The following is a 20384-nucleotide window of genomic DNA, read 5'->3' on the forward strand; positions in this document are numbered from 1 at the left end:
TGAGAATGTTTGGAGCCATTTTTGGTTGTCACAACCATGGGGGCTGAGCTATGGGCATCTACTGGGCAGAAACAAAGGATACTGCTGAACATGCCACAGTGCATAGGACAGCCCCTCTCAGCAAAGAATTATCTGACCCATGATGTCAGAGACCCGTCAGGGGGTAATGCTACCTCCATTTTAATGATGAGAAAACCAAGGTTCATATTAAGTAATTATGTGGCTGGGTCAGGATTTTAGCACAGATTTGATAGCAATTATACCCCAAATAGAGGATATACACCTGCATTCAAATTTTGGTTCCTCCACTAGAGAAAATAATTTAATTTCTATAAGCTTCAGTTTCCTTATTTTGAAAATGGTGATGAGAATATTACCTTGAAAGATTTACATAAAGCAACATATGTAAAGACATTAATATTTCATAGTTAGAAAAAAATTTAAATGCTTAATAGCTTATTTTGGGGTAGGCTATACTCAAAAACTTTAGAAATATATTTCCTTAGGAGAAATTATACCCCCAGAATTTTTGGAGTGGATCACAACTTCCAATTTGCACCAAGCTTTGGGAATGTGGAACTTTGTATGTTGCTCAGATACACAGCATATCATGAGCTGCAACAGATTTCAGTAAGAGTTGAAGCTGGATGCAGATAATTTTTCTACCATTTTCAGTTAGAAATTCTCACCAGGTTTTTAAACATTAACTGTATAGAAAGCCAGCTTCTGCAGGCTCCACTTAGTTAATAAAATGTTGGACCTTGAAGAAATAAAGAAAGGGCATGTGACTAGCTACATGGATGTTGATAGAGGAATAACAAATTTCTTTGGCTATTCTCTCTAATTTCATAAAATCACTGGTTTGATTAACTGTACTCAATATATTAATCATTTTAAAACTAGCCGATGAGACTTGGGATATTGAAATTGTGTTGAGTGTTTCTTCATTTGATAGGTGATTTTTATCACACAATGATACCACCGCAGTAAATGCCTTGAAGGCACTAACATAATTTCCTCGAGATTATGGTATTCAGAGACTATCGCCTCCACTAACTAATGATCCTGGTGTGTTTGCTGATGGAAGAAAAGAGTCAAAGACAAAGTGAATAGCTAGCAGTGCTGAAAAGAGACCTCCTTGCTGTGCTGTGCCTCTCATAACTTGTTGGTTTCATACAGATATATTTATTTTAATTTATTTTTGTTTTTTTATCTTTTTTTCTTTTATTTTTTACTTATTGTTGACAGTATTACAGATGTCCCCCATTTCTCCCCATTTGCCCACCTCCACCCAGCCCCAGCCCCCCTCCCTCTGGCCATCACCACACTGTTGTCTAATCTCTTCACCATCTTTTATCTAGTGCCCCCCTCCCCTCTGAGCTCTGTCAGTCTGTTCCATGTATGCATCCATGCCTCTGATTCTATTTTGTTCATCAGTTTATTTTGCTCATTAGATTCCACATATAAGTGAGATCATGTGGTATTTGTCTTTGTTATTGATGTGAGGACATCATATTCAGTTAGCAATCTGAGAGGCAAAGTTGAGATATTCAGGGGAATAGGAATGAGCATGAAAAGCCATAAAAAAGGGGATACCCGAGTATCAGGGACCATGTTTATCTTCTTTTTCTTCCTTTCTCTCACAGACTAGGGAGTAGAATACAATAATTAACTCTAGAAAGTAACAGGCATACACAGTTGGTTCTTGGTTCCTTTTTGGAATCATAACTACTATCACCCTAGTCATCCAGGCACTAATGCTTATGTGCCCTGGTAACAACAGGAGTCTAGAAGGGATGTTAAGATGTGGAGCAAAGGGCAGAGCACAGGATCCTGCCAAAGCCAGGGAGGAAGGGGCTGGTGAAACATAGACTGGATGCAGTAGGGAGAAAGGCACTGGGTTGGTAAGGGGAAGTTGACAAGGAAGGGTTTCATGTGTCTATGATTAAATTCTCAGACTTCATATATTATTTGTAAGCCAATGGCAGAAGGACAGCCTTTCAGACTCCTCCTTACAGTGGTCTTCCACGGGATCACTTCTGACATATAGCAGCTTTGTAGTAAATAGGCTTTGCTCTGTAATGCTTTGGATTGGTCGTGTGGAGTTCTGCTCTCTAGTCATTTGTAGATAGTAAAACAGTGACAGGCAGGAGTAGAGGAAATTACAAGGAGTGAAAATCTCAGTTGTGAAATGAGATGTTCAGATTTGGATTATGAAGTGTATCAGTAGAGTAGACTTCCTTGATGACTAGCAAAGCATTCCAGTCACTTTGCTAGTTAATGGAGTTAACAACATCACTTTCTGTCCTCCAGTCAGTTTTCTACCTGACTATTGGATGTAATGATTCTGTTAGAGATCAGATTTGCTGATAAGCCAGGCACCAAAGAGCTCCACCAGAAATGGCCCTGGTCCATAATTTGACATTAATAAAAGGCCAGTGAGTCATGCAACTTTTCAGAAAAAGAACATTGCCAAGGAAGTTATAGTAGAACTCAAAAAAGAAATAACATTGACCATTTCTACAATAGTCAATGGCAAAAATGTCTGTCAGATTGTAGGCAAGCAAATAATAAAATGCATTAATATAATGTCCTTAATGTCACCATAAGTTTACAAAAGATGTTCGAGTCCCTTTTTCTCTCAAATATGTCATGTATCAAGATATATATAATAGCATTTGCAATGGGCTAGTGACTCTTAACATTCTTAACAAGCCTACTAAAGACATGCATGTCTGTGATCCCAGACTTCAGTGAAAGAAATATAGGTCCCATTTAGGTCATCAAACCACCAGTAGATATATGTTCATTCACTGGCATTTCACACACCACAGACAGTGAGTTCTAGGCTGCATTGTCTATGTAAAATCTTCAGGATTTAAGAGCCTTTGTAAGGCTGTGTTTCTAGGTTTGTTCAGGGCATATTATTCCAAGGCAGGCCATTTTGATAGTGGTTGTGACTCTCAGAAACATTATCATTCAGAAGTTAAAATTATGAACAAAAGAATCACCATAGACTGATAGACTAAAAGTTTTTTAGTGAAAGAGGCTAACAATAGTGCAAGTGAGAAGAATCAGGCAGAGCTTGGCTGGATAAGGATGAATGGGTCTAAGAGGAATTTGCTAGGGAAATCATTATGGCCTGGAAGAATAAACATGGAAAATGACATGCACCATTATTTTAATCTTGAAAAAAATTCTTATAATTTATTTGATTTTTTCACTCGGGATTAAGCATTAGCATTTTTTAAAAAATATATTTTATTGATTTTTTACAGAGAGGAAGGGAGAGAGATAGCGAGTCAGAAACATCGATGAGAGAGAAACATCGATCAGCCGCCTCCTGCACATCCCCCACCGGGGATGTGCCCGCAACCCAGGTACATGCCCTTGACCGGAATCGAACCTGGGACCTTTCAGTCCGCAGGCCGACGCTCTATCCACTGAGCCAAACCGGTTTTGGCAAGCATTAGCATTTTTATTAACAAAATTGACAAGAATTCCACTTAAACCCTTTTCGGAAATCCTCTATAGGCACACCAGTTTATGGAAACTGCTGGTAGGCAATGTTTTGATTGCAAGGTTTAATTATAGAGAGTTCCTGTGATTTGAAAACCACACACTCCTTTCTGCACCTTACAGGGCTTCATTAAAGCTGAATAAGGTGGGACCTCAAACCCCATGGCAAAGGCACCGTGTGACTGTTTTCTTCTGTCATAACACCTCTCCTTTAATTACTAAGCTAACAATGAAAAGTTCCAATATGCTCACTGAGAAACAGGGTCTCTATGTATTTTTGCAGAAAAAGAATCACTTTCCCCCAAAACCAGAGATATAGGGGAGATTTTTATTACATTAAAGAGATAGTGGTAATTTGGGGTGAACCTCATAACTTTGTGGCTAGTCAGGCATATTTCAGGCACGATTGGCATATATCGAATTTATGTGACGGGTTAATTACTTAAAAAAGTAACTTCTGAAATCTCATTTTCAAAATGAGAATGATAATACTCATCTCACAAAATAACTGGGAAAGTAAATCTGATGAATAAATGAATTAATGTGATAAATGTTTATTAATAAAAATACTAAACATTATTTATGTACCAAGATTTTTCTTATTGTTTTTATATATGACCTACTGTATTCTTCACAACCCTATAACATGGTCTCCGACAAATAGATATTGACTATTTATTGGTAAAATGTATGAAACTGGCTCTTTAAGAAACTTGCCCAAGACTACTGAGCTAGGAAGTCACAGCACCAGCGTTTAGACCCAGGCAGTGCTCTGCTTGTAATCACTGTTACCATGTTGCCTGAAAATCGTTAAGTGCCCCAGGAGCTTTCAATTTCATTACTATTGGTGATGTTTCTGCTCTCACAGACTTCCTATTCTTGCTGTACCATTTTCTCTTCTTAACATTTTAAATGATTTCTAGCTGTTCTCTTTTCATCTTCTTGTCTTAGCTTTTGAAGTTAACATTCACACATGAGTATGCTTTATTCTTACACATAAAGATACAGTAATTCCTTTTTTTTAGCAATGAATAAGTGAGACTCTTCCTACATTCTAGAAACCACTTTTAATATTTTTTCATTCTGATGTATGAGAAAAACATTTGCCTAGATTGTTTTAATTTACATTTCTTAAATTATGAAATTGAGTGGCTTTTCATAAATTTTTGTGTGATATTAGAATATCCAAGATGACTAAGCCAAACAAGTATTCCTTATATTTAATTTTGGTTAAAAGAACTTGAACTTGTTTTCTTTGAAGATTAATAATAATATTAATAAGATCATGTAACATGTTCCTATGTCAAAAGCCAGACATTATAAAGCTGGTAAGCTTTATAACCAATTTAAATTAAGCTTCTTAGAGATATAAAACTGGCTTAATCAGATCCATATACTGAGATTCAATGATGATAATTACAATCAAAATATAATACTGATGAGAACTTAATTAGTACTTCATAATTATGACTTGCTTAATTACAATGGTATGTTTTATTCTGCAAATATAACATAATTTAATTTGACCTTTTATATAATTTTAAGTCTAATGAGGAAATGACTTGTACTTATTCCAAAAAGATTCATGTTTATATTTTTAGGTAAAATAATTCCATTTTCTGTGAAAAGATTTATAGAAGTGCCTTCATTCTTATTGGTCATGCTTTGTGGGTACATGAATAGCAATGAAGCAGAATTTGTTCTCACAATCATGGCACATTTTGTACTTTCCTAATGGTACTTTTGTAATACATGTGCCCAAAGGATTACACATTGTTTATTAATACATGGTATGTCATTTCCTCACTTCACTTGGCTAGTGCTTTGAAATAGTAATCTAATATGGGAAAAAAATTGTGGTCTATGAAATCATTTTTATCCCCACTGAGTTCTAAAGTCCAGAGATTCAATATTACCTGATAAAGATTCTTCATTCATCTTCACGTTTCCTTTCCCAAGCATATCCAATTAAGAGTCAGCATGTGAAAATTCAATCAAACAAATCGTTCACATTTTTATGTATAAAGAAACGTGTACCTAAAATACTTTAGGAGCTACATGCTGCTTTAGTGTCTTCTTAATTGTGCTGGTGATTCTAGAAAGTCATAAAACTCTGATAACTCTTTAATGTCCAGTGTTCATTTAAATCTACCATGCAGAATCGCCATAGGAACGCTTTTATATTTTAACATTTCATAAGCATCAATCCAGGGAAAAAATATAAAACATTAAGCCCCGCATATTTTACAAATAGCCCATTTTGTCACTCAACTTTAATACTTTTTTTACAGTAAAATTATAAATCAGATAAATTAAACTTTACAATAATTTTAGTAGTTGTCTAAAATAAATGATTAATAAGTTGTACATTCTTATTTGTTTCAATGACTGATCTTCAACCCGAAAAAAAGTAGTATCTATTTCAATATTTGTATTCATTAGTAAATTTAACAAATATTCATTGAGCATTTATTATGTGCCTGGTACTATTTTCAAAACTTGAAAAGCAGTTTTGAATAAAATAAAGTTCCCTGCCCTCAGAGAGTTTACATTCTGGACGGATAATAAACAATAAGGATAATAAAGGAATGAATTATAATGTAAATTAAATGGTGATAAGGGCTATGGAGAAAAGAAAGAGTAGAACAGTATGCAGAGGATATAGAAGAGAGGAGGCAGGAAGTGAGCTAGTTATATCTTTCAGTTGTAAATGGTGGTATCATAGTTTGCTTGAGCTACCTTAACAAAAGACCATTCTCTGGGTGGCTTAAACAACAAAAATTCATTTTCCCACAGTTCTGGAGGCTAGAAATGCAAGATCCAGGTTGCAGTCAACTTGGTATCTGGTGAGGATTCTCATTCTGACTTGTAGAAGGCCTCCTTCCTCCTTCTCACTAAAGTCACATGCCTGTTCGTGTGTGTGTGTGTGTGTGTGTGTGTGTGTGTGTGTGTGTCCAGAGGGAGGAAGCCAGCTTTCTGGTATCTCTTCTTATAAGGATACTAAAACTATTGGGCCTATCAGATTAGACCCAACTCTCATTTCTTATGAACCCACTTAAACTTAATTACTTCCTTACTCTAAATGTACTTACCCTTGGCCTTATGGCTTCAATATATGAATTTTGGAGGCACCTATACATTCATAGGAGGTGGTTAGTGTAGGCCTCATTGAGAAGCAACCCTTGGAGATAAGGAAATGGCTCTCCAGGAGCATTATGCTAAATGAAATAATCTAGTTGGAGAAAGATAAATATCACTTGATCTCACTCTTATGTGGGATATAATGATCAACATAATTTGATGAACAAGAATAGATCCAGAGACAAATGGTAAGGGGGAGGGGTTAGAGAGCAACCAAAGGACTTGTATCCATGCATATTAGCATAACCAATGGACACAGGCACTGGGGCAATACGGGCTTGCCTGGGGTGGGAATGGCTGGCTGGGGGGGAAGGGAGGGTCAATTGGGGAAAAAGGAGACATATGTAAAACTTTAGACAAAAATAAATAAATAAATACATAAATAAATAAATAAATAAATAAATAAATAAATAAATAAATAAAATTCTTAAAAAAAAAAAAAAAAAAAAAAGGCTCTCCAGGCCGATATATAAGGGAGATACTTTTTCAGCAAGGGATGAAGCTGATGCAAAAGCGGTTTGTAAAGAGTGACTTGGTATGTTCCAGAAACAACAAGATGGACATTCTGGCTCCAGAGGAGTGTATAAGGTAGAGGTTGGAGGAGAAGTCAGAGAACCAGAGAGTTAATGAGGTTAACCAGGTCAAATAGTCCATTGGAAGGACTTTGGCTTTTCTCTGTAAGAGAGGAGGATTTTAAGTAAAAAGGTAATGTTTTAAAAGAATGCTCTTGCTGCTATTTAGAGATAGATGGATAGAAGACAAGGGTGGATACAGGGAACTTGTGTGTGCTATATAATAAAGAGGTAATATACAAATTAACCATCACACCCTTGCACAAGATGGCTGCCCCCATGTGGTCAAAGATGGTCACCACAAGATGGCCAGCAGGGGAGGGCAATTGGGGGCAACCGGGTCTGCAGGGGAGGGAGGGCACTTGGGGGGGGACCAAGCCTGCAGGGGAGGGCAGTTGGGGGGGACCAGGCCTGCAGGGGAGGGCAGTTAGGGGCAATCGGGCTGGCAGGGGAGTGGTTAGGGGGTGTTCAGCTGGCTGGCAGGCAGAAGCAGTTAGGGGCAATCATCAGTCAGGTAGGTGAGATTGTGAGCAGTCCCAGATTGTGAGGGGGTCCCAGATTGGAGAGGGTGCAGGCTGGGCTGAGGGACACCCCCTCACAGTGCACAAATTTCATGCACCAGGTCTCTAGTCCATACAGTAATTCACATAAAACCAGATGGTAGCCTGGATCAGGATGCTAGCAGCTGAGATAGTGAGAAGTGAGTAGAGCATACACAAAAGTTTTGAAGATTATAATGACCCCCTCCAGAACCTACTAATTAAGTTGAATAATTTTAAACATTTTGCCATATTGTTTTATTTATGCATTCATTCTTTTATTTATGAAGTATTTTAAAGTAAATAGCAGAAGGAACCCTGAAATAACTATGTTTCTCTAATGAGTATATATCTATATTATAAAAGGCCTGTGGCATAACGACATCACTCTGTAACAACCAATGACTGGACTCACCAGGAGGTACATGGAGCACCTCTTGGTCCCTCCCCGTGGCCCAAGAGCTGCTCGCAATGGTGGGGCAGGGCGGGGCTCACGGCTCGCGTGGTGTGGCCCACAGGCTCCGATTGCATCAAGGCTGGCGGCTGGCTGGCGGGCGGGCGGGGCAGCGGGCAAGGCGTGCAGGTGGGTGGGGCTACGAGCGCAGTGGAGCACATGGGGGTGGGCAGCGCTGCACAATTTTGCACACTGGGCTTCTAGTATATTGTCACAGTAAAATAAATTAACAATGAATCCTTGATATTATATAATACCACATGCATTTTCAAATCATCCTTTGGTATTTTTCTTTTTAGCTTGATTGAATCAGGATCAAAATAAACAGGTCATACATTATCTTTGATTGTCTGATCTCTCAATCTCTTTTAATCTAGAAGAAACTTCTCTTTCCCTTCTTTTTCCCTCTATGATATAGACTCATTAAAGCAATCAGATGAGTTGTTCTGCAGGAGGTTCCATATTCTGAATTTTCCAGATTACTTTTGCTTGGTAGCATTAATTTTTTCCTCCTTTCAGTACTTTCTTATAAATTAGAAATGAGATATAAAGGTTTGAATATTCACAATTAATGATTTTGGCAGGGATATGTTAAAAGTGTTACTGCCTAGTTCAAAATACCTCACATCAGAAGGTGTATAATATCTTGTTGCCACATTTTCAATTAACTTAAATTGATTAGCAAGTTTAGTAGTAGTGACAGCATAATCCTTTATTAGAAAGTAGTTTTTTCCTTTATTATAACCAGAAAATAATCTGTTGGGTATTATTTTTGATTCTATAAATATCCAATTTCCCATCAACCTTACTCCTCATCATTTAGAAAAGCACTTAGGATTGTTACCTGAATCACTTATTTCATTAGAAATGTAATATTGTATATCTAATTTTATTATTCCTCCCATAGTTTATTAGTTTCAATAATATTAGAATGTATGGATTTTTTAAATTTTGACTCTATTTCAATCAATTTCAGTTTCTATTTATTATAAAGTCTAAATTGTTCCTTCTTTGGCCAGGAGGAACTTCTTTAAGAGGATCTTTTGTTCTTATATCATTAGTCTTTGAAAGCTTCTTAGCATTCTTGCCCCATAAGATATGTGAATTCCTTTTGTTCCCTACTACCACTTTGGAATTACCATCCAAGTTTTCTAGTTTCTTTTAATGAAAAGAGTATATAACTTGAAGATAAAGTTAACAGGATTTCCTCAAAGATTTTGTATTTCTTCTAAGAGAGAGTCAAGTATGACTGTGAGGTTTTGGGCCTGAGCAATGGAACAGTGAAGTTGCCATCAACTAGAGGTGGAAGGATGCACCTGAAATAAGGGAAGTATAGGAGATTCGCTTTGGAAATTTTTATTTATTTATTTATTTTATTTTAATTGCACTTCCAGGAGGCAGTTGGTTATACAAGTAAGTTCAGTAGGTAACAATTAATAGGCAACATCATATAGATGAAGATTAAAGCCATGAGTTTGGGTAGGCTCACCAAGGGAGTGAGTTTAGATAAAAAAATGAAGTCCAAAGATTGAGTCCCAAAGTTTTAAGATTTAGGAGAATAAGATGAACAAACAAATTTGTAAATGCTATTAGTATTCTAATTTCTGTGTTTTGAGATCCAAGATAGTATTACATAATAATAATAATAATAATAATAATAATAATAACAACAACAACAATAACTAATGATAATGTTATACTTCATCCTCTTCAGGTGAAGGACTTTCAGAAAGAACTGTGGAGATTATTCTTTCAGTCACTTTGTGCATCCTTTCAATCATTCTTCTTGGAACAGCTATTTTTGCATTTGCAAGGTAAGAATTATTTGTGCTCACATGCCTACTATGCTTTGTGAGCATTATTCTGGCACAGCCCAATAGGGAGACAAGCCACAACAGTGACCTGAATGGGAAATATCTAATAAAAAGAACTGTTAACTAGTAGAAATACATAACTACTAAAAGGTAAAGGATCTAAGGGGTCCAGAACTAGTCAGTGCAGCAAAGCAGATGCCCTCTCCAGGATGAGGGAGAGAGGACAATAAAGGAACTAAGAACCAGAAAAGGCCCAAGGCTAACAAGGAGTGGCTACCACAAGCACATGCAGCCTATTGCCTATCGGTGGGCAAAGAAATGTGACCGAGGGAAGGGGCTGGAGCTGTTCTTTAGAAGCTACCCATTGCTGTTGGAGGGTAGGCAGGCTGAGTTGGTCTGTAGAAACAAACTCTTGCTGAGTATCTGGATATTCAGCTGGAGCTACTTGTTACCATTCACCTGTGGGAAGAGCCTGCACTTAAGAGGCAGCCAGAGCTCCTGCAAGTGGGCTGCCGGGCTCCCACATGAATAAAAATATTGCAGCATGAACCCCCAAGGGCAGTGTCTCCCATCCCTGTCGCCTTGCCGTGTCACTCCAGTGTCCTCTGTTGACAAAGCTTAACATCTCGCTAGCAGGCAAAAGAGAAATGTTACCACGTCCAGCTCTAATATTACAAACCAGGGCAAAGAAGAGTGGATTTAGAGCTCAGAAACAATAAAATGATAACACAAAAGCAGAAGATGCCAGGCTTTCTATATATTTTTGAATAATTTATAACAGACAGATTTAATTAAAATAATTAAAACAACAGAGCATTGTCTTTTAGCAGTGGTGCTGATATCATTGAGCTATTTTCACTTTGGCATATTTTTTATTTGGAGAAATCTATTAGGCAATTGGAGGGGAGGAAGATAAGCTCACAGAATCAGTCTCATTTGCTCTATATTTTAAATATGCCAGTGGCTCAGGCCTTGATCAACTAATTCTCATTAAATTTTGAAACTTCAGCAAATTAACATGTTCAAAATATTTATTAAAAATAGGTGCTATGGATTTAAACCTGAAAAAGATACTGAGTAGCTATACATTTTCAGTATAGTCAGAGAAGTAATCCCAGCGAAGAAATTATTTGACTCATGTCTAATGCTTTCTGTGATATCCCCTTCTTGGACTTTGCTGCATGGATTTTAGGATTCGCCAGAAGCAGAAAGAAGGCGGCACATACTCTCCTCGAGATGCAGAAATTATTGACACTAAATTCAAGCTGGACCAGCTAATCACAGTGGCAGACCTGGAACTGAAGGACGAGAGATTAACGCGGTGAGCACACTCCTCTGGGCGAACAGTGGTCCAGAGGGCCTGGAGCCATGACCCTATTCTGACCTATGCTTGTTGGAAGTGTTTGTGGGGCTCCTATTTATACAGGTCACAGAGATCTTCTTTCAAAGGGTGACCTCCATCTTCTGCACACTTCTCACTGATGTTCGGAGAATCACTTAATCTTCTTAATACTTAGAGCTCAATATGAACCTCGGACTATAGTGCTTTCAACCAAGCTTTTTAATTTTTTTCTGAGACAAATATCTTTACACATTAAACCTTTAAAGTTATGTTTAACAACTCACTTCACATGATAGATTTTTTAAATAAGATTTTCTGGAGGTGTTCACATTTTTAATCACAAGTTTAAAATAATTAAATTTGTAATTACTTGATATTGTTTATTTTTATAAAAGCCTTTTTATAACTCCTTATTTTAGTATGACATTACATTAAAATTATAAATTGTATAGTGAAACTATATTTTTTAAATTGCTTAGTATTTAAAAATTAAATGCAAAGTAAAAATTACCTTTGGAAGGAAAAGTAAATATGTATGTACTAAATATGTATCAATAATATGTATTGGAAATAGTGAAGTGCTAAATTTTAAAGAATAGGTAATTTTAAATTCTTTTAAAATCATTACATATTATTCAGAATGTTGGAACATTTGAAAAACTTTTGTCTATTAGGATAATTTATCAAATTCTCAATAAAAACTATCATCAGGCTGTCTTAACAAGTTTAGGTTCTTTTAAGAGTCAATATTTTGTGATGCTTACATAAACACAAGGCAATTGATACAAAACAACTCAGTTGTACTTTTAAAGATTATTAACTCTGAAAATATGACATCAAAGATCTGGAACTTACTAAGGAATCAATCATTTATAGCTGTTGTTTACAAAGTTTGCCCTTTGCCTAATAGATCGACTTTGCATGGATATTTCCAGCATGTCTAAGGTACCTAAACTGTGCTATAAAGAAAAGTGTCACCTGATGAGCAGGCGCCTTCCAAATGATACAGGATGGAAATTATTTAGTATTATCACTAAATTACAAGGAAATTAGGCTTGTTGGATATGAAAACTTCTTTCTATTCAGATATGTATCTATGTTAATATTCTAATACAGACCATTCCCATCTGAAATGGAATTTACTCCAAAGATTATGTGTAAGATATATTACCCAAGGCATAGTTTTCAATCTAAGAAATGGTGTGTGTAAAAGATCAATAGATTCCCCCGGTAACCTGCCAAAGTGAAACCGCATCATAGGAACAATAGCGCATTACTAGTATGAAGCTGTGTCTCCCAGTCCTTGAAGGGTCATACTACATAGTGAAAGGAAGTGTCTAGTCTCTGTGGCCCAACTGAATTTCAGTAGTATTCTTGCAAGTGCCTTTCTGTACTCTTTTCTCAAGGCTTTTTGCCTCCTCCATAGGCCTGGGGCCCAGTCGTTTCTTCTACACCCCAAGGTGTGCAAGTGGTAAAACTTCAAGTCTCTCAGTGCAATTAATTGTAGTTGTTTTAATCTGTTCATACTAAAATGTGAACTGCTAAGCACCAACTTTTAGAGAATTTTTAAAAAATATTTTTCATTCTCCAAAAGTCCTTAGGAAGTAGGTCTTTCACAGATATCAAATAATAAAGTGTGTGTGTGTGGAGGGGGGGTGGGGGGCGGCGTAAAGCCAGTCAGTATCAGAGAACGTATTCTTTATTAAGGAGAGTACCATTTCTAGGCAAACTTTGGGCTTTGGTAAGGTCAGATCCCCTAAACTCTACATGTTTGCACAGTTTGAAGCTTCCTCCACTTCTGAACACAGCCATTATAAAAAGGTAGAAGGTTGTTTTGTTGTTGTTGTTGTATTTTTATTTGTTTATTTTTTAACAATTACTGTTATATCAGTTAATAGAAAAGGTGGGTGAGGACTTACAGATTGTTTATTATTCAGTGTTTATAATTCAGGGACTGCTTTATTTAACCTTGACTCCTGGTTATTTTTTTCTGATTTTCACAGTTATTTACATGTCACTTTATTTGTAAAAGGATGTAGGAGTGTCTTTCAAATATATTTTAAATGTCTTATTTACTTTTACACATAGAAAATTAGTATATATTACTCCTAGTAATAACAAACTTGGAAATTTTAGTGTCCATGCTTTTTACTTTCCCATTTGTTTGATATGATTCCAGTATTCGTGACTGTGAAACATTCTGTTTGTAATTCCAATGGCACATAATAATATGCTTTGCTTGATTTATTATAGAAATGTGTTAAAATACCCATCTAGTGGTTTGGGTATTAACTCTTCATTGCAGAGATCTATCTTTAGCTTTATTATTTGTTGAAGTTTTTCATGTTAATAAAGTCACTAATACATTAGACAGTAAGACTAGAAAAATAGTAACTAGAGGAGGATCCATGATTAAGTGCTGGAAAAAGCTAAACCTATTCAAAACCATGGAGGTCCGATGAGGCTGGAGCCACAGAGACTGATGGCAGATAGTAGGTTCTAGAAGTGAAGAATTAAGGAGCTTAAGTTAGCTTCCAAAATGTTGAGTAATTTATGCCATATGTCTTTGTCATTTGCAGGAAAGCACTTAGATAATTTCCTTTAAGTCTACCCATATGCTCTTTCTTAAGCTCAAGCAAGTTCTTTCCCATAGAACCTGCTCAATTTCTTCATGCTAATTGGACTTGCAATTTTCCTCATGGCTATATGTCTCCCCATGTCCATAAAAGAAATAATCAAAGAGAATATCTAATCAGTCTTTAAAATATTAATTATAGTGTGTTATCTAGTTGACAAAAAAGCATTGTGATGCTTGCTACTAAATCCTTTGAAAGATTTTATAGTTAAAAATTATTTAACTACTAGAGGCCTGGTGCATGAAAATGCGTGCACTCAGGGGGTCCCTTTGCCTGGCCTACACCCTCTCACAGTCCAGGAGCCCTTGGAGGATGTCCGACTGATGGCTTAGGCCCGTTTCCTGCTGGGAGTGGGCCTAAGCCACAGTCTGGCCTCCTTCTGCGGGATGTGACCAGGCGGGCTGATCAGGGGACAGTGCCAGCTGGGGGCCCTGACTCTCCTCCCCTGATTGCCTTTCCACCGCTGCTGGTCTCTGCTGCCCCCCGATCATAGTCCCCTCCATCTGCCCCCTAGCACGTGCCTTGGATGGCCTGGTGCTGCCTGCTTGCTGGCCCCTCCCCCCACCAACCGATCGTTCTGCTGTTTGGTCAATTTGCATATTATGCTTTTATCATATAGGATTTTATATTATCTGTCTCTTTATTATGTACATTTTAAGCTTTATACTATAATTGTTATATATGTAAATTATTATTGTTTAATTTATATTTTACCTTGTTTCATAAAAGATCTGAAGAATTCTCCCACTTTATACTTTTTCTTTTTGAAGGAGACTAAAACTCAAAGATTTAATGCACCATAACTCCATGAGAACAGTCAGGGTACACCAACATAACATTTTAAATTCTTATGTGGAATGATAATTATGTCATTTCATTATGCACATTTTATTTTTACATTTTGACAATACAAGCCAAGTTTTAGGAAGAACATTTAATATTTTGGGCTCATCTGTTACACATTTACCAGTTTAGCAAATGATCCTTTGGTTTTATTATATGATAAACAAATGAACAAAACAACATTTTATGGTGACTCCTTCAAAGCACACCACTTAACTCATTGAAGTGAGAAAAGCTTCTGGGTGAAAATATTGGCAAGGTTAGCAATACTTGCACGGGTAAAACAGAGACCTGTCTCTTTAAGATAGTGAGATTGGCCCCATGGATTATTTTTTAAACTGATTTAAGTACAACACTGACTAACTTCCCAAAGACCTATGACAAAAAATTAAATAACACAGGGTAAAGATTCTATTTTCTAAAAGGGCTTATTTTCACCTCCTTTTCACACTTAAGTTACAGAAGTTTGGTTTCTATGGTGACAAAATCAGAAAAAAATAGCAGAATAACATTAATCAATGTTTCTAATATTCTTACCTGACAGACACTCAATTTCTTCTTAGCCTCAATTTTTCCCCCCAGAAATTTTGTGTACCATCCCATACTAATGATCTTGCCTACTATAGTTGAGTGAATATAATGGTATATTAAGACTCAAGGCCAAATTCAGTAATAATGAATGGAATTAAATTTCTCAACAAAATCCAGCAAACAGTTGAATTGCTAGTTTAAGAATATCTTTCCTTCTTCAATAACTTTAGATGTTTGCATGTTGAATTCTTGTTCAACTTACAGCTATGTCCTCAGGAAGCCTACCATTTGAAAGAATCCTATGAATGTGCTTTATAAACTATAAATAAAAATACATTTGGTTTTGTTATTATTGTTGTTTATAACATTTGTAAAATTAAAATTACCTCAATTTACTTTCATAGAGGGATTGGTAAAATAATAATTGCTACTGTTTATGAGCAATTACTATGTTTTAAATTCTGTATGTCATGTTCAAAAATAACTTTCAGTCTTTGTAGTAGGTACTCTTATTTTTGGTTCACAAATGAAAAACAAAAGATACGTAGAGATTTTAAGTAACTGCTAAAGGTCATACATCTAGTAAATAAGACAGGTGTGGTTATAGCCCAGGTCTGTTTGATTCTGAGATATCAAAATACACCTATGTTTGTGTGTGTGTGTGTGTGTGTGTGTGTGTGTGTGTGTGTAGTGTGTATTTAACTCTGAGGCATACTAGATGAGATCAATATTAACCCTCTCAAATACACAAGGGCTCATGGTTTCCTTCGTCAAGCAGCATTTTCTATCAGGGGCCAATTCTAAGGAACGCACTCCTCCTTTTGAATTTTTTGATATGGGACAAAGGAATGATGGCATTTGAATATAAGTTCAAATATGCAGAAACTGGGAAATCTTTAGTAGTGCAATTTTGATTGTGGCTTTCATAAGAATACATAGTATTTGACTGACACAGGAAATTTAGCATTTTAATTGCCATCAGTTCTTTGGCAGATTCTGGTTGTTAATTTTACTTACGTTTTATACTATTTTATAAGCAATGGCAAAAATATGAGAATCCAAATAAGAAATGTCTGACCAACATATGAATTCCGAATAAGAAATATACTGAAGTAGAATAAAACTTAAAATATTTAATGCACATGTCCTTATAGTATAATATCAAAAGTAATTCATTCAGTGTTTGTATACTCAATAATTAATGAATCTTTACTTCCAGATACTCTTCATTTTTCTTTAGACGCAAGGAGATTTTTGTCATCCAGTAAGTTACTGTGGTGATGCAGAGCTCTGCTGTGACTATTTTAATCTTGTCAGGTGGTGTGCTCTGTATTTTAAAATATTATTGAGTGCTTTATTGTTTAAACTGCTATTTTTCTCAAAGCCATCCCCCATGCTTTCTACTTATAATGTGCCCTCTATAATACTGCATGCTATTGATATGGTAAAGTTAATCTTATCAAAATGCACATTGATTCATAATGTGCATGTCCTAAGAATTTGCTGTGTTCTCATGTTGTGTTAGCTTTGATAGAAAACAAGTGTTCACCTAGATTTCTTCACATACTTCTTGTCCTATTTTAAACATGGCACAAGGGCTGAATTTGCCATCTGACAAGTGGAGGCTGAGTTTACACTCCACACAAGCTCATTTCAACTGCTGCAGGTGGTAATCTGTAAGGACCAAGATGCTTCCACTTCCTGTTCCCTGACACTGGGGCACACAGGGTAGCACATTTCATGGAATCTTTAATTTTGTCCAGACCACTGGACACCCAACTGGAGTGCTTATTTTCAGGCACTCCTCTGATGCTCAGAAATGTCATTTTAATATTAGCGCAAAAGTTACTATATTCTGAAAGCAAAATGTCAGCATTAGACTGGACCCCAGCAATTGATTGAATGCCTCAGAGATAATCAGTTAATTCCTGCAAAAATATATAAATGAAGCAGAGAATGGAAATGCATTTGATTTCAAAAATTCAAATCTACTACAGAAGAATCAGTCTCCATGAGCCACAGTGCTGGATTGGGCCAATGCTCCCAGCATTCTTATTGAATAGTACTCGGCCTGATTGAAACAGAGGAGACCAGGCCTATTTCTATTCTAATCACATTTAGCATTTGGGAATCATACTTAATCTTGTTTTACTGTTTATTAACTAATTGTCAAGTTTCCATTTACAGAATTAAAATCGTTTTATGAAAATACCTTTTCCTCAAAGGACCTGCTTGATCAGATTCAAACATTTGTCAAAGTAAGACACTCTTGAGCTAAAGATGTAAGTGATCATGTCTCACATAAAAGATCCATCTCTAACCAGCACTCAAAGCTGACCTCAGCATTCCAGACGCGCAAGTTTTCTGTTTGAGCAATTCTGCTGAATGTCTTTCTTCGTCATCATTAAACATAATCCTTTTGCTTTAGGCCATTAGTACCTCAGAGAAAAATGCTCCCTTTTTCATAGAATCCTCACTGTCTCTCCTCTTTCACCAATTATTTTTCTCTCCTAGTGTCCTGCATAGTTTCCTGCTCAGTCAGAGCTAAACATAATAGTTTGGGTTAATGAAAATCTTTATAGAACACCTCTACACAAATTGTATTTGTTAAAGTAGATGTGATCTTCAAATTTAGTTTTCTGAGGTTGCCTCCTAACTCCATCCAGAGGAACTTCAGTGCTTATCTGCCTCCATAGCTAATAGTTCAGGTTGCAAGGACTTCCTTTTAGATGGAGTTATGTCACCAGCCTCCTCTTCATTAAGTCCTCACTGAGAACTTTGCCCATCTTTTCACAGAGCTGTCAGCAGGCTCTTCATCCTCTCTATCTACCGCTTCAGCCCTATTGTCCCTGTGGTAGCTAAGCTTATGCCCATGGTTTTAATTTAGAATACATGGTTGACAAAATACACCAACTGTCAAGAATTTGTTTTCAAATGTGCTAATGTGGAGAGGCTTAGTAATGAGGAAAATATAACTCCTGCACCCTGGGGATCTTATTTCAGCTCTTTGACATCAGCAAGAACGTTGCTTTCCCCTATCTATCTAAAAGTCCATTTCACTTTGCTTGAATAAAATAAGTGACAATTGGGCATCTATCAAGTGCACGGCACTGTTCTAGGCACTGGAAATACTGTGATGGAAAAAGGAAGGCAGCTTCCAAAGAGCTGCCCTTCAAATGGCTGGGTTCCTTTTCAACCTATTTGTCCTTACAGATATAAGGAGACATTTTGGGAGAGTACTTGGATATCACTTACTAATTGATTGTTTTTCTAATTAAATAAGAAAAACATTACATTACTGACTTACTTGGGTTGTATATTTACCTTATAAAATGAAGTTTTAGCATCAGCTATATATTACCAGCCACTGGTTAGGATAATATTCTTAATTTGAATTGAAGACCACAGAACAGTTATTGATGATTTTATAAAAAATGAGGAAGGACCTGAAAGGATGCTACTTAAGTGGGACAAATAAAACAACAGGAAGAACAAAACTAAGACACCTTTGACAGCATTGTAGTGTTTTGGATAAGTAATAGAATATCATTTAGAAGTAGATGTAAGTGTCAGAGCAATTAAAAACTCACACTCACCATTTTGCAAAACTTGGAAAGTTTAATTAATACATTTTACCAGAGAGATAGGATTGTTCACAAATTTTTCTTTTAATATGAAGTACATATCAGTGTGTGCAAATTTCATATCTTTATATCAAGGCAATAGACTTTGAGGTTCTTTTCTTTTTTGCCTAACTTAACTAGTTAGTAGAAAACACAAAATTTCCTAATTTGTCCTATGCTACTGGTAATGCTCATTTAAGCTGCTCATCTATATGCTATCATCTATGGCTTTCTATTTGGACTATATTTTAATTCCCTATAGATTTCAACTCATTGACCTTGAGGGAAAGCCGAGTCTCTGTGACAATAAGGTCTTCAATCACCACTGCCAACATAAATAAATGACTCCTCTCTGGATCTATCAAGAGTAATCTGAGTGGAATTTAAGTTTTTGATAGACTTTTAAAAAATGAGCCCAGACATGAAATAATACTCTTTTCAGCAAAAGGCCATAGGAATTAAGGCAGCTAAGATTCATGTAATAACACTGTTTAGCCTTTTATATTGGAACATGGTTGGTTATCTTATTGAGATCTGGACAGTTACCCAACTGATCTGTATACTAAGAAGCTGAATATGACTTGACAATAACTTTAAATACAGGGACTCACCAAAAATGTACACACATTTTAACAGCTGATTGCTCAACTTTGAAAATAAGATATATTTTAATAAACACTGCCTTTATAATTATTCAAAGTGGTATCTACTTTTTTGGGACACCCTATATAGTAAGGGAATAAAACAAGAGTACCATACCAGTAAAATACTCTCCATATAAGAATTTTAGAATTTTTAAAAATGTTAATAAAAAGAAGTGTTCTGTATGAGTTTCTTGGAAGGTCGCGGAGCACTTGTTTTGAAAATAGCTCTCCTAAAATAACATTGTTAGCTCTCATGCACATCAATTTCTGTAAATTTTTATTTGTATCTAACCAAACATTTTTTCCTAAAGGAATTTAATTACCTCATCAGTGATAAGTTAATTCATTTTCCTCATATTATGTCCCACCTTCTTTTCTAATTTTCCACATTCATTGTCCAGATTAATAATTTATCTTATTTAAAAAATAAAATTTTAAAACTTCAAAGAAAAATAAAATGTAGGCCATAGCCAATACTTAAGGGCAAAATATACCCATAAAATATGGAACTATTATCTGAATACCACAGACAACAACAAGGAAAAAAATCTAATTTTTATTTGAAATAGGTAATTCGTGCCCATTTTGGCATAAATTTAAGCTATCCAGAGAGGTACTTGGAGATTCCTTTTTAACTTCAACACCCTTTCATTTCCAAACTCTGGTAGGTTTAACTTTGAACCCAGCTAACAGCAGAACAGCATGTTTAACAGGATCTAGAGGGGA

The 20384-nt window shown here is 36.0% G+C and overlaps 1 protein-coding gene across 1 annotated transcript in view; it reads left to right on the top strand.

Moving 5' to 3' along the window:
• PTPRQ (protein tyrosine phosphatase receptor type Q) overlaps positions 1-20384 on the top strand; it is a 268878-nt gene that overhangs the window by 213616 nt on the left and 34878 nt on the right. Inside the window, exons 50-52 of the mRNA XM_059683707.1 lie at positions 9940-10039; positions 11232-11360; positions 16611-16655. Of these exons, the coding sequence (XP_059539690.1) occupies positions 9940-10039; positions 11232-11360; positions 16611-16655 (274 nt within the window). The remainder of the gene's footprint in view (positions 1-9939; positions 10040-11231; positions 11361-16610; positions 16656-20384) is intronic.

Source organism: Myotis daubentonii, chromosome 2 (genome assembly GCF_963259705.1).
Source record: "Myotis daubentonii chromosome 2, mMyoDau2.1, whole genome shotgun sequence".
In the NCBI taxonomy this organism is placed as follows: domain Eukaryota; kingdom Metazoa; phylum Chordata; class Mammalia; order Chiroptera; family Vespertilionidae; genus Myotis; species Myotis daubentonii.